The sequence below is a fragment of the Ranitomeya imitator genome, chromosome 1, assembly GCF_032444005.1.
Source record: "Ranitomeya imitator isolate aRanImi1 chromosome 1, aRanImi1.pri, whole genome shotgun sequence".
NCBI lineage: Eukaryota > Metazoa > Chordata > Amphibia > Anura > Dendrobatidae > Ranitomeya > Ranitomeya imitator.
In genome coordinates this window covers 1,224,226,459-1,224,238,581 of record NC_091282.1, presented here as the reverse complement: position 1 = coordinate 1,224,238,581, position 12,123 = coordinate 1,224,226,459, and the positions used below count along the sequence as shown (strand labels likewise).

The following is a 12,123-nucleotide window of genomic DNA, read 5'->3' as shown; positions in this document are numbered from 1 at the left end:
TGCTGGGGGGTTCTGTAACAACAGGTCTGGGGAGATGTGGGAGGAAATCATCTTTCATCCTTCGAGTGTTCAATTAACCTGCATATTTTGTCCTCCAATGTTTGCAGAGCCACAAACTCCAAGGACTGATTCAATAAGTAGTCAGTTGGCATTCACCAAATTAACAAGCATTGATTGTTCATTTAACAAGCGCATTTGTCTCTCAAGGATAGCGGAACAATAAGCTGCAGGGGCTGATACAATAGGTAATCAGTCGCTATTCAACAAAGCAACAAACGCCAATTCAACCTACAACAAGAGTTAATGTTCAGGCTCATATGAACAATAGCTCATGTCCCTGGGCCTACTGAATAATACATCTGTCATAATTAAGAATAAACTTGGAGTCATCATATGGGGCATTTTGGAAGTAAAAATTCAAACTCATTCCTTGATATTAAATTAGTCTTAAGTGTTTTCATAACTCGTAGCCTACTCGAGTATAAGCCGAGGCACCTACTTTTGTCACGGAAAACTGGGTAAGCTTATTGACTCGAGTATAAGCCGGGTATGCATTGTCCCCTCATCCCTGTCCTGCTATGCATGGCTCCCCTTTCCTTGTCCTGTTATGAATGCCTCCCCATCCCTGTCCCTGTCTGCATGCCTCGCTTTGTCCCTGTCATTGTATGCATGCCTCCCTCTTCCCTGTCCTGGTATGCATGGCTCCCCATTCCTTCCCCTGTATGAATGCCTCCCCTGTTCCGTCCTTGTAAGCATGCCTCCTCATTCCGTCCCTGTATGCATGCCTCCCCGTTCCGTACCTGTATGCATGCCTTCCCGTTCTGTCCCTGTATGCATGCCTCCCCCTTCCCTGCCCCTGTATGAATGCCTCCCTGTTCCGTCCCTGTATGCATGCCTCCCTTTGTCCCTTTCATTGTATGCATGCCTCCCTCTTTCCTGTCCTGGTATGCATGGCTCCCCATCCCTGCCCCTGTATGAATGCCTCCCCAGTTCCATCCCTGTATGCATGTCTCCCCATTCCGTCCCTGTATGCATGCCTCCTCGGTCCGTACCTATATGCATGCCTCCCCATTCCATCCCTGTATGCATGCCTCCCCCTTCCCTGCCCCTGTATGAATGCCTCCCCGTTCCGTCCCTGTATGCATGCCTCTCTTTTCCATCCCTGTATGCATGCCTCCCCCTTCCCTGTCCTGGTATGAACGCCTCCCCCATTTCGTCCCTGTATGCATGCCTCTCTGTCCTGTCTCTGTATGCATGCCTCCCCCTTCCCTGCCCCTGTATGGATGCCTCCCCGTTCCGTCCCTGTATGCATGCCTCCCCGTTCCATCCCTGTATGCATGCCTCCCCCTTCACTGTCCTGGTATGAATGCCTCCCCCGTTTCGTCCCTGTATGCATGCCTCTCCGTCCTGTCCCTGTATGCATGCCTCCTTATCCCCTATCCCTGTGTGCATGTTTCCTATTGAAAAAACCAAAAACATCCTACTCACCTACCTGCGTGCCCTTGGTGCTGGCACTGCATCTCATTCCGGCGCCTGCCTGCAGCTCGTCCTGCCGAGCGATCACGTGGTACCGCTCATTAAGGTAATGAATATGCGCTCCACCCCTATGGGAGTGGAGACACATCCATATTCATCACCTTAATGAGCGGTACCACGTGATTGCTCAGAAGAAAGAGCAAGAGCTGCAGGCAGGCACCAGTGGCTGGAACAAGATGCAGTGCCAGCACCGAGGCCAGCACGCAGGTAGGTGAGTAGGATGTGTGCTGTAAGCCGCCGATTCCTGTCACCTGCTGCTCCTCCATCCCCCTCCCCCACCGGCTTTCTGGACCGTGACTTGTGTATAAGCCGAGGGGGGCATTTTCGGCACAAAAAAGTGCTGAAAAACTCAGCTTATACATGAGTATATAAAGTATATTCTGCAATTTAGCATTGTATCCAGGAGTTGGATCCTTTCGAAGAATCTCATATGCAGTACTGTCACCTAAGATATCATAACATATTTTCAAATATTTCTCATTATCCATGACAACTACATCCCCTCCCTCCTTATCTGATGATGTAATAGGAATAGACTGGTTCTTATTAATATCCTCAAGTGCTCTCTTTTCCATATAGGACAGATTTGGTTTAGTAGATACAGGTTTAGGGTTAATCGCTTACATTTTTTCTGTAACTATTTTTTTATTAAATATCAATACTATCCATATCACTTGGAGGGCAAATTCTTGTACATTTTGGTTTTAAATCAGAGAAAGGTCACACCTCATGTTCCCTCTCTCATTTCCCAGATAGTTCGGTCAAAAGCATGACATTGGGAAGGTCATCGAGTGATGTGCCTAGTTGCCGGCATTTGGCCTTGTTGGTATTAGCAATACATTGCCTCCACTTGAGTTTACTCAAGAAGAGGTTAATATCTGTAATCCTTGTGAAAGGATCAAACCTCATCGCAGTAACAAAGGATAGACCAGCACCCAACAGTGACCGCTCCAGCTCCGATCACGGATGATAAGTTTGATTCCCATCATGTGCTGTCCTACCCAAGGCATTCACCATGATTACCTGCGTAGATTGCTGCTTAGTCATGTGTGGTCCTGAAGTTGATAATGTATTGAATCGAAGAGGGAGATGCTTGAGTATTTTGGTGGTATCTTTGTCCTGATCGGTCCACACTCTCCTGCCATCTTCTCCATCCTTCAATCTTGCCCCTAGATTTAAAGTTGTCCCTATATTGTGTGTTCTCAGATTTGAACTCGTTATTATAAGACTCAAGGTCAGATGGTGACACGTCTGTTGTTGGGACTTAAGTTTCGAGTAGAGGTGGAAACGCTCATCCCTCCTTGAAGTCAACCAGATCATTGACAAAGCTTTTATGCATTCCTATACTTCAGGTTCAACAACAGCTTTTAAGATAGATTCCCTAATATCAAGATCAGGGTCTGCTTTGAATTTCGGTGCACCCTCTTTTGAGTTCATGGAGCCTTTTCGAAGTCTTTTCTAAAAATTTGCAGGAATCGGGTAGAGGATCCAATTGATTCCTTCTCCCATTTGGACTAAACAGATGAAGACCTCCATCTAGGGGCAGGAATAATGGAAATTATTAGTCCCTTAGGGCCTATATTTTGCCTAATGTAATTAGCCAATGGTTGCACCTCCCGCCACGATTTGATGCTGTCCTTATATTCCTCTATAGATTTAAGTGTAGGTTTATTAGGGAGAGTAGTTACTGATTCTGCCTTATAGAAGAATTCTCTTGCGTTATCAAGCCGCTTACTGGGGTTTGCTGGTCCTGATAGAAAACCAGTCATAACAAGGAGAGACAATGTCCGAATATCTAAATAAGCAGCTGTAACCTGTACTATGGTCCAGAATGGGTGATGAGGTTAGGAGGCCTGCGGAAGGTAAGAAGAGGCTCATAAGTGGAGAAAGAAGCAGATTTCTGATCAAATGTATTACAAAGCTTCTTATATTTCCTCAAATTATAGATTTAAGCAAAGTTTATTAAAAATAGTAATTATGACGGGTGTGACATATGGAGCAGACTTTATTGCAACATGCAATATAATAAAAGTTGTAGAATAACGAGAGAGTCCAAGGCGTTGTCATGTGCGGTAAATGTACAGCAAAGCTTTGCAAGATATCCGGACAAATCACTTTTCCTCCTTGGTTCGGACATGATGGGAGAAAATAGTCAAATGTCTCCCCGAATGAGCTGAGTTTGGCACAACTGCAATATACAGGTGAAAACCTCCGGTTGTAGGACATAGATCATGGCATACAGGTGAAAAACCACCGGGTGTAGGGCGCAGAGCGTGGTATATATACAGGTGAAAACCACCGGGTGTAGGGCATAGAGCGTGGTATATATACAGGTGAAAACCACTGGGTGTAGGGCGTAGAGCGTTGTATACATACAGATGAAAAACCACCAGGTGTAGGGCGTAGAGCGTGGCATATATACAGGTGAAAACCACCGGGTGTAGGGCATAGAGTGTGGTATATATACAGGTGAAAACCACCGGGTGTAGGGCGTAGAGCGTGGTATATATACAGGTGAAAAACCACCGGGTGTAGGGCGTAGAGCGTGGCATATATACACAGATGAAAACCACCGGGTGTAGGGCATAGAGCGTGGTATATATACAGGTGAAAACCACCGGGTGTAGGGCATAGAGCGTGGTATATATACAGGTGAAAACCACCGGGTGTAGGGCATAGAGCGTGGTATATATACAGGTGAAAACCACTGGGTGTAGGGCGTAGAGCGTGGTATATATACACAGGTGAAAACCACCGGGTGTAGGGCATAGAGCGTGGTATATATACAGGTGAAAACCACCGGGTGTAGGGCATAGAGTGTGGTATATATACAGGTGAAAACCACCGGGTGTAGGGCGTAGAGCGTGGTATATATACAGGTGAAAAACCACCGGGTGTAGGGCGTAGAGCGTGGCATATATACACAGATGAAAACCACCGGGTGTAGGGCATAGAGCGTGGTATATATACAGGTGAAAACCACCGGGTGTAGGGCGTAGAGCGTGGTATATATATAGGTGAAAAAACACCGGGTGTAGGGCGTAGAGCATGGTATATATACAGGTGAAAACCACCGGTGTAGCGCGTAGAGCGTGGTATACATACAGATGAAAAACCACCGGGTGTAGGGCATAGAGCGTGGTATATATACAGGTGAAAAACCACCGGGTGTAGGGCGTAGAGCGTGGTATATACACAGGTGATAAACAACCGGGTGTAGGGCATAGAGCGTGGTATATATACAGGTGAAAACCACCGGGTGTAGGGCGTAGAGCGTGGTATATATACAGGTGAAAAACCACCGGGTGTAGGGCGTAGAGCGTGGCATATATACACAGATGAAAACCACCGGGTGTAGGGCATAGAGCGTGGTATATATACAGGTGAAAACCACCGGGTGTAGGGCGTAGAGCGTGGTATATATACAGGTGAAAAAACACCGGGTGTAGGGCGTAGAGCATGGTATATATACAGGTGAAAACCACCGGTGTAGCGCGTAGAGCGTGGTATACATACAGATGAAAAACCACCGGGTGTAGGGCATAGAGCGTGGTATATATACAGGTGAAAAACCACCGGGTGTAGGGCGTAGAGCGTGGTATATATACAGATGAAAACCACCGGGTGTAGGGCATAGAGCGTGGTATATATACAGGTGAAAACCACCGGGTGTAGGGCGCAGAGCGTGGTATATATACAGGTGAAAACCACCGGTGTAGCGCGTAGAGCGTGGTATACATACAGATGAAAAACCACCGGGTGTAGGGCATAGAGCGTGGTATATATACAGGTGAAAAACCACCGGGTGTAGGGCGTAGAGCGTGGTATATATACAGGTGATAAACAACCGGGTGTAGGGCATAGAGTGTGGTATATATACACAGGTGAAAACCACCAGGTGTAGGGCATAGAGCGTGGTATATATAAAGGTGAAAACCACCAGATGTAGGGCATAGAGCGTGGTATATATACAGGTGAAAACCACCGGGTGTAGGGCATAGAGCGTGGTATATATACAGGTGAAAACCACCGGGTGTAGGGCATAGAGCGTGGTATATATACAGGTGAAAACCACCGGGTGTAGGGCATAGAGTGTGGTATATATACAGGTGAAAACCACCGGGTGTAGGGCGTAGAGCGTGGTATATATACAGGTGAAAAAACACCGGGTGTAGGGCGTAGAGCATGGTATATATACAGGTGAAAACCACCGGTGTAGCGCGTAGAGCGTGGTATACATACAGATGAAAAACCACCGGGTGTAGGGCATAGAGCGTGGTATATATACAGGTGAAAAACCACCGGGTGTAGGGCGTAGAGCGTGGTATATACACAGGTGATAAACAACCGGGTGTAGGGCATAGAGTGTGGTATATATACACAGGTGAAAACCACCAGGTGTAGGGCATAGAGCGTGGTATATATAAAGGTGAAAACCACCAGATGTAGGGCATAGAGCGTGGTATATATACAGGTGAAAAGCACCAGGTGTAGGGTGTAGAGCGTGGTATATATACAGGTGAAAACCACCAGATGTAGGGCATAGAGCTATACAGGTAAAAACCACCGGGTGTGGGGCGTAGAGCGTGGTATATATACAGTTGAAAATCACCGGGTGTAGGGCATAGAGCGTGGTATATATAAGGTGAAAAACCAATGGGTGTAGGGCGTAGAGCGTGGTATATATAAGGTGAAAACCACCGGGTGTAGGGCGTAGAGCGTGGTATATATACAGTTGAAAATCACCAGGTGTAGGGCGTAGAGCGTGGTATATATACAGTTGAAAACCACCGGGTGTAGGGCGTAGAGCGTGGTATATATACAGGTGAAAAACCACCGGGTGTAGGGCGTAGAGCGTGGCATATATACACAGATGAAAACCACCGGGTGTAGGGCATAGAGCGTGGTATATATACAGGTGAAAACCACCGGGTGTAGGGCGTAGAGCGTGGTATATATACAGGTGAAAACCACCGGGTGTAGGGCGTAGAGCATGGTATATATACAGGTGAAAACCACCGGTGTAGCGCGTAGAGCGTGGTATATATACAGGTGAAAAACGACCGGGTGTAGGGCATAGAGTGTGGTATATATACAGGTGAAAAACGACCGGGTGTAGGGCGTAGAGCGTGGTATATACAAAGGTGATAAACAACCGGGTGTAGGGCATAGAGTGTGGTATATATACACAGGTGAAAACCACCAGGTGTAGGGCATAGAGCGTGGTATATATAAAGGTGAAAACCACCAGATGTAGGGCATAGAGCGTGGTATATATACAGGTGAAAACCACCAGGTGTAGGGTGTAGAGCGTGGTATATATACAGGTGAAAACCACCAGATGTAGGGCATAGAGCTATACAGGTAAAAACCACCGGGTGTGGGGCGTAGAGCGTGGTATATATACAGTTGAAAATCACCGGGTGTAGGGCATAGAGCGTGGTATATATAAGGTGAAAAACCAACGGGGGTAGGGCGTAGAGCGTGGTATATATAAGGTGAAAACCACCGGGTGTAGGGCGTAGAGCGTGGTATATATACAGTTGAAAATCACCAGGTGTAGGGCGTAGAGCGTGGTATATATACAGGTGAAAACCACCGGGTGTAGGGCGTAGAGCGTGGTATATATACAGGTGAAAACCACCGGGTGTAGGGCGTAGAGCGTGGTATATATACAGTTGAAAATCACCAGGTGTAGGGCGTAGAGCGTGGTATATATACAGTTGAAAATCACCAGGTGTAGGGCGTAGAGCGTGGTATATATACAGTTGAAAATCACCAGGTGTAGGGCGTAGAGCGTGGTATATATACAGTTGAAAATCACCAGGTGTAGGGCGTAGAGCGTGGTATATATAAGGTGAAAAACCAACGGGGGTAGGGCGTAGAGCGTGGTATATATAAGGTGAAAACCACCGGGTGTAGGGCGTAGAGCGTGGTATATATACAGTTGAAAATCACCAGGTGTAGGGCGTAGAGCGTGGTATATATACAGGTGAAAACCACCGGGTGTAGGGCGTAGAGCGTGGTATATATACAGGTGAAAAACCACCGGGTGTAGGGCGTAGAGCGTGGTATATATACAGGTGAAAACCACCGGGTGTAGGGCGTAGAGCGTGGTATATATACAGTTGAAAATCACCAGGTGTAGGGCGTAGAGCGTGGTATATATACACAGGTGAAAACCACCGGGTGGTATACCGGGCAGCAGCACACCAGGCGAAATGGTGAATGTTTGTATGATACCAAACATTGGTGTCAGATGAGACCTAATCCCCCAAAATAAAATCTGCCTGGTGGTATATAATCAGTAGCAGAATATGGCGGATCTTATATGGAGTCAGGGCTGAAGCTTCCAGACCTTCTTCTCATAAATTAATTGATGGATCATGCTCACCACATCTCGAGTCAGCACCGAGGACACAGAGGAATCAATGTATTAACTCTAGAAATAGAAAAATAATCAAATTATATGAAATAAGAGGCGACTCAAGAGAAATGAATCACACACACAGACTAAAGGTACCTTCACACATAACGATATCGTTAACGATATCGTTGCTTTTTGTGACGTAGCAACGATATCGTTAAGGAAATCGTTATGTGTGACAGCGACCAACGATCAGGCCCCTGCTGGGAGATCGTTGGTCGCTGAGGAAAGTCCAGAACTTTATTTTGTCGCTGGATCTCCCGCTGTCATCGCTGGATCGGTGTGTGTGACGCTGATCCAGCGATGTCTTCACTGGTAACCAGGGTAAACATCGGGTTACTAAGCGCAGGGCCGCGCTTAGTAACCCGATGTTTACCCTGGTTACCAGCGTAAACGTTAAAAAAACAAACACTACATACTTACCTACCGCTGTCTGTCCCCGGCGCTCTGCTTCTCTGCACTCCTCCTGCATCCTGTGTCAGCGCCGGCCAGCCAGAAAGCACAGCAGTGACGTCACCCCTCTGCTTTCCGGCTGACCGGCGCTGACAGTGCAGAGGAAAGCAGAGCGCCGGAGGACAGACAGCTGAAGGTAAGTATGTAGTGTTTGTTTTTTTAACGTTTACGCTGGTAACCATGGTAAACATCGGGTTACTAAGCGCGGCCCTGCGCTTAGTAACCCAATGTTTACCCTGGTTACCGGGGACCTCTGGATCGTTGGTCGCTGGAGAGCTGTCTGTGTGACAGCTCTCCAGCGACCAAACAGCGACGCTGCAGCGATCGACATCGTTGTCGGTATCGCTGCAGCGTCGCTTAGTGTGACGGTACCTTAACAGAACTTTTTGTACTTCCTGCAACTGCCACTAGAGGGACCTAAAGAGTTAATTGCAGACTATGTAGACTCAATAATAACTCATGCTGTTCTCTCCTGGCTCCCTCTAGTGGTGTCTCTGGGAAGGCAGAATTTTATAAGGGGAAATGCACTAGGTTTATGCTCAAAATTTGGGGCTTTAGAGAAAAACAACACAAATTTCAGGACCTAAGAATGATAAGGAGTAGACATGGGCCTAAACGACAATCTGGGCTCTTACTGTGCAGGCGCAATATGGGATATTAGTGTGGGACTCATCTGTCTTATTTTGGCTTGTAGTGGCTGGTGGGCTCATGATGTTATGCATCATAACTGATTATCCAGAACTTTCTAGCCAGATGCTATAGGTATAACAGCAGAAGTGATAGAGTCATATTTTTGGACGCACTGACACTGTTATGAAGGTGGCACAGTTGTCATTAATTATGAAGAAACAGGGTTTCTATTTGGAAGGCACTGTTACTGCAACTGTTAGATGAGGGCACTGTCACTAACACAACAGGGCATTAATACATGAGGAAATTGCTGTAGGTACAATGTTGTAACTGGTATTAGGATTATGTTATGGAGCAGAGTGACTGACACTCTTATGAGAGCATAGTCATAGGGGCTGTCACAATAATGTATAAAATGGAGTAGGATTTTTCATTTTCCCTGTTACCATGTACGATGTGGGCTCTGACCCCCCTTCTCTCTTTGCTTCTGTGTGTGTGAAGCTATTCTTCTCAATGCTCTGCCTGCCCCCAAGCCATGAATGTTTATTGCGCTTGTAGAGGCACAAATCTCCCTCCAGCTGAAACTGGTCTGATATCCCTCTTAAGACATATGGTTCTTTGTTCTCTTATAGTAAGATATTGGGCCACCGATTTGGGCTAGAAAAATAATAAGTATATACTGCTAACTTCTATCGGTAGATCTGTCAGCCACTGTAACCACTAGCAGCTAAACGCAATGAGTAAAAAGTACGGATTTCTCTAGAACCGTGTGGAACAACTAGGAGGAATTTGGTAACAATAGAGAAATAATTTAATACAAGATGGTTGAGGTGTGTGTTATGACTGACAAATTCTCGAGCGAATATATGAGAATGATTAGAATTGCTGTTGAAATCTGTATGTCTGAGGAGAGGGGTGGGTCCAGGGAAACCAGCCTCTTTAGTGATGTCACCAGGCTGCGGTTATAAGTTCCTGCACTTCACCCAGCCTTCAGTTTTTTTGCCTGGGATCTCACTATACAAAGACTTTCTCATGAATTGGGACATTTGGGGCTCCGCCTACCAGCATGGTTTTGCCTGAGATGATCTGTGCACATGTGAGTTTTATGTTTCTTCTTTAATCCATGTTATTTTATAATTGCTTTGTACATACATACTTTGTCTCATATTGTAACATCTTTATATACCTTTTTATAAACACTGCCTGATCTTTATGGAGTAAAATATTTAAATTACTAGCTTCGTTCACCTGCTCTAAAACGTACTCTAAGTCTTCTGAAAGGTATTACGCTACTGATTTGGGTTAGCTTTGGACCCATTAATCGAAGCTGGTGGCGGCATACCCTGTCCTGCGCTTTTGGGAGTCGTTGTAGCGACGGCGGCGTTGATAATTATTGTTCCTGCCTGAGTGGTAGTTATATCGCCTTGCTGCAGCGTGCCCAATAGCCAGTACATAGCAGGCAGCCTTTCTGGCGACTAATTACCCAGGGTGCAGTACCTAATCTGACCTGAGGGTAAGGGGGCGCCAGAGAGCTGCAAGTTCAAGCGGAACTGTAAAGCGGGATATACATAAATCCCTGCAGTTCGTGGTATATTGAAGAGCAGTGGGATAACTAAAATAAGCCCCTGCTGTAAATTAAGAGGTCCATAGACTTGTGTGTGGTTTTTTCATCACATTGTGGAGTGGAGGGATAACTAAGATAAGCCCCCTGCACATGTGATAGCCGTGGGAGGGCCAAAGGTCACCCTGATCGTGACGTACTGTTGACGGCGCTGTAGGTGTATCTGTTAAGGGGACACTGTGACTGACACTGTTATATGGATCCTGTTATAAGTGTAATATGATATGGGGGCACTGTGACTGATGCTGTTATATAGGCACTGTTATAGGGACAGAGTAGTTGTAGCTCTTATGGAGGCCTTTTTATGGTGTGATTTTATAAAGACACTGTTATAGGGACCATGCTACGGGGGCAAAGTTACTGACACTATTATAGGGGCAGCGTAAATGTAGCAGTTATGGTGACCATGTTATGGTGTGACTGATACTGTTATGAGGGCATTATTGTAAGTGCAGTGTATTGGTCACTATTATGGGGACCATGTTATGGGGCAGAGTGACTGACACTGTTATGGGGGCACTGCTATAGGGGCAGTGTAGATGTTACTGTTATTGGGACCATGTATGGTGTTACTGGTGCTGCTATAAGCACATTGTGATGGGGACAGTGTAGTTGTCAGCATGATAAGGGGACCTGTGGATGCTCTTGTCATGGGGGCACTGTGGTTATGTCTGCTGTAGACATTTTTTGGTTCCAGTTTTTTGTATAAGCTGCCTCCATGTTGAGCATAGTGCACACCACCTAATACAGTGTAAGACGTCTCCTGAGTCCTGACCTGTGCCGGGTCCTTTTTGTCCATCTCTATCGGCTCTTGGTCGGGAGTCCGCATACACTTCTCTTTAATCCTGCAGAATATAAAGCCCAGAATATAAAAACTTCTGAAGTCGGACATCAGGCGGACTAACTGAGGAGATGAAGGACATGTCAGGCACAGTAATGTGACAGTGAGTGATGAGTTATCCAACATCCGTGTATCCAACATATCTGCTCTAGTCCTTAGTATCCTCCCGTTTGAGCACTGCAGCATTGTCTCTGTGGCATCGATATTAAGTCATGTGGGTGTGGCGCCCCAGGGTCCTGGTCATCGCAGTAGCATTGCTTTCCTCACGGGGAGAGTGATGATATGTTTGGAAGCGATGAAGGAATATCTTTTATCAGGTTATAACCACAATGCATACAACATGTTCACACTCCATACCAGAAGGGGGAGCTCTAAACCTGCGTAAGGTGAACTCCCCTATAAAAACATCCTGATCTGGAGGGAAAGAGTTCAGTTTCAGTTTCAGTTCAGAAAGGGAGAGACACAGAAGGGAGCAGAGCGACATAGAGTGTCAGAACGTCTGAAGGGGCCTGGAGTCTGAAGTACTGCAGCCCCTGGAGGAAGAGACATACAGAAAGCCGAACATTGTTCAGTGAGTGTGCAGGAGAGCGAAGCACAGGAGAGTAACATCAGGGG

The 12,123-nt window shown here is 46.4% G+C and overlaps 1 protein-coding gene across 1 annotated transcript in view; it reads right to left on the bottom strand.

The window, feature by feature from the left end:
* Positions 1–1,629: 1,629 nt before the first annotated feature.
* The window catches only part of SIGLEC1 (sialic acid binding Ig like lectin 1), a 181,855-nt gene continuing 171,361 nt past the window's right edge, over positions 1,630–12,123 (bottom strand). The window contains exons 21-23 of the mRNA XM_069745100.1: positions 11,443–11,512; positions 7,931–7,978; positions 1,630–3,389 (exon numbers count right to left, since the gene is read on the bottom strand). Coding sequence (XP_069601201.1) covers positions 7,973–7,978; positions 11,443–11,512 — 76 coding nt within the window. The 3' untranslated portion in view covers positions 1,630–3,389; positions 7,931–7,972. The remainder of the gene's footprint in view (positions 3,390–7,930; positions 7,979–11,442; positions 11,513–12,123) is intronic.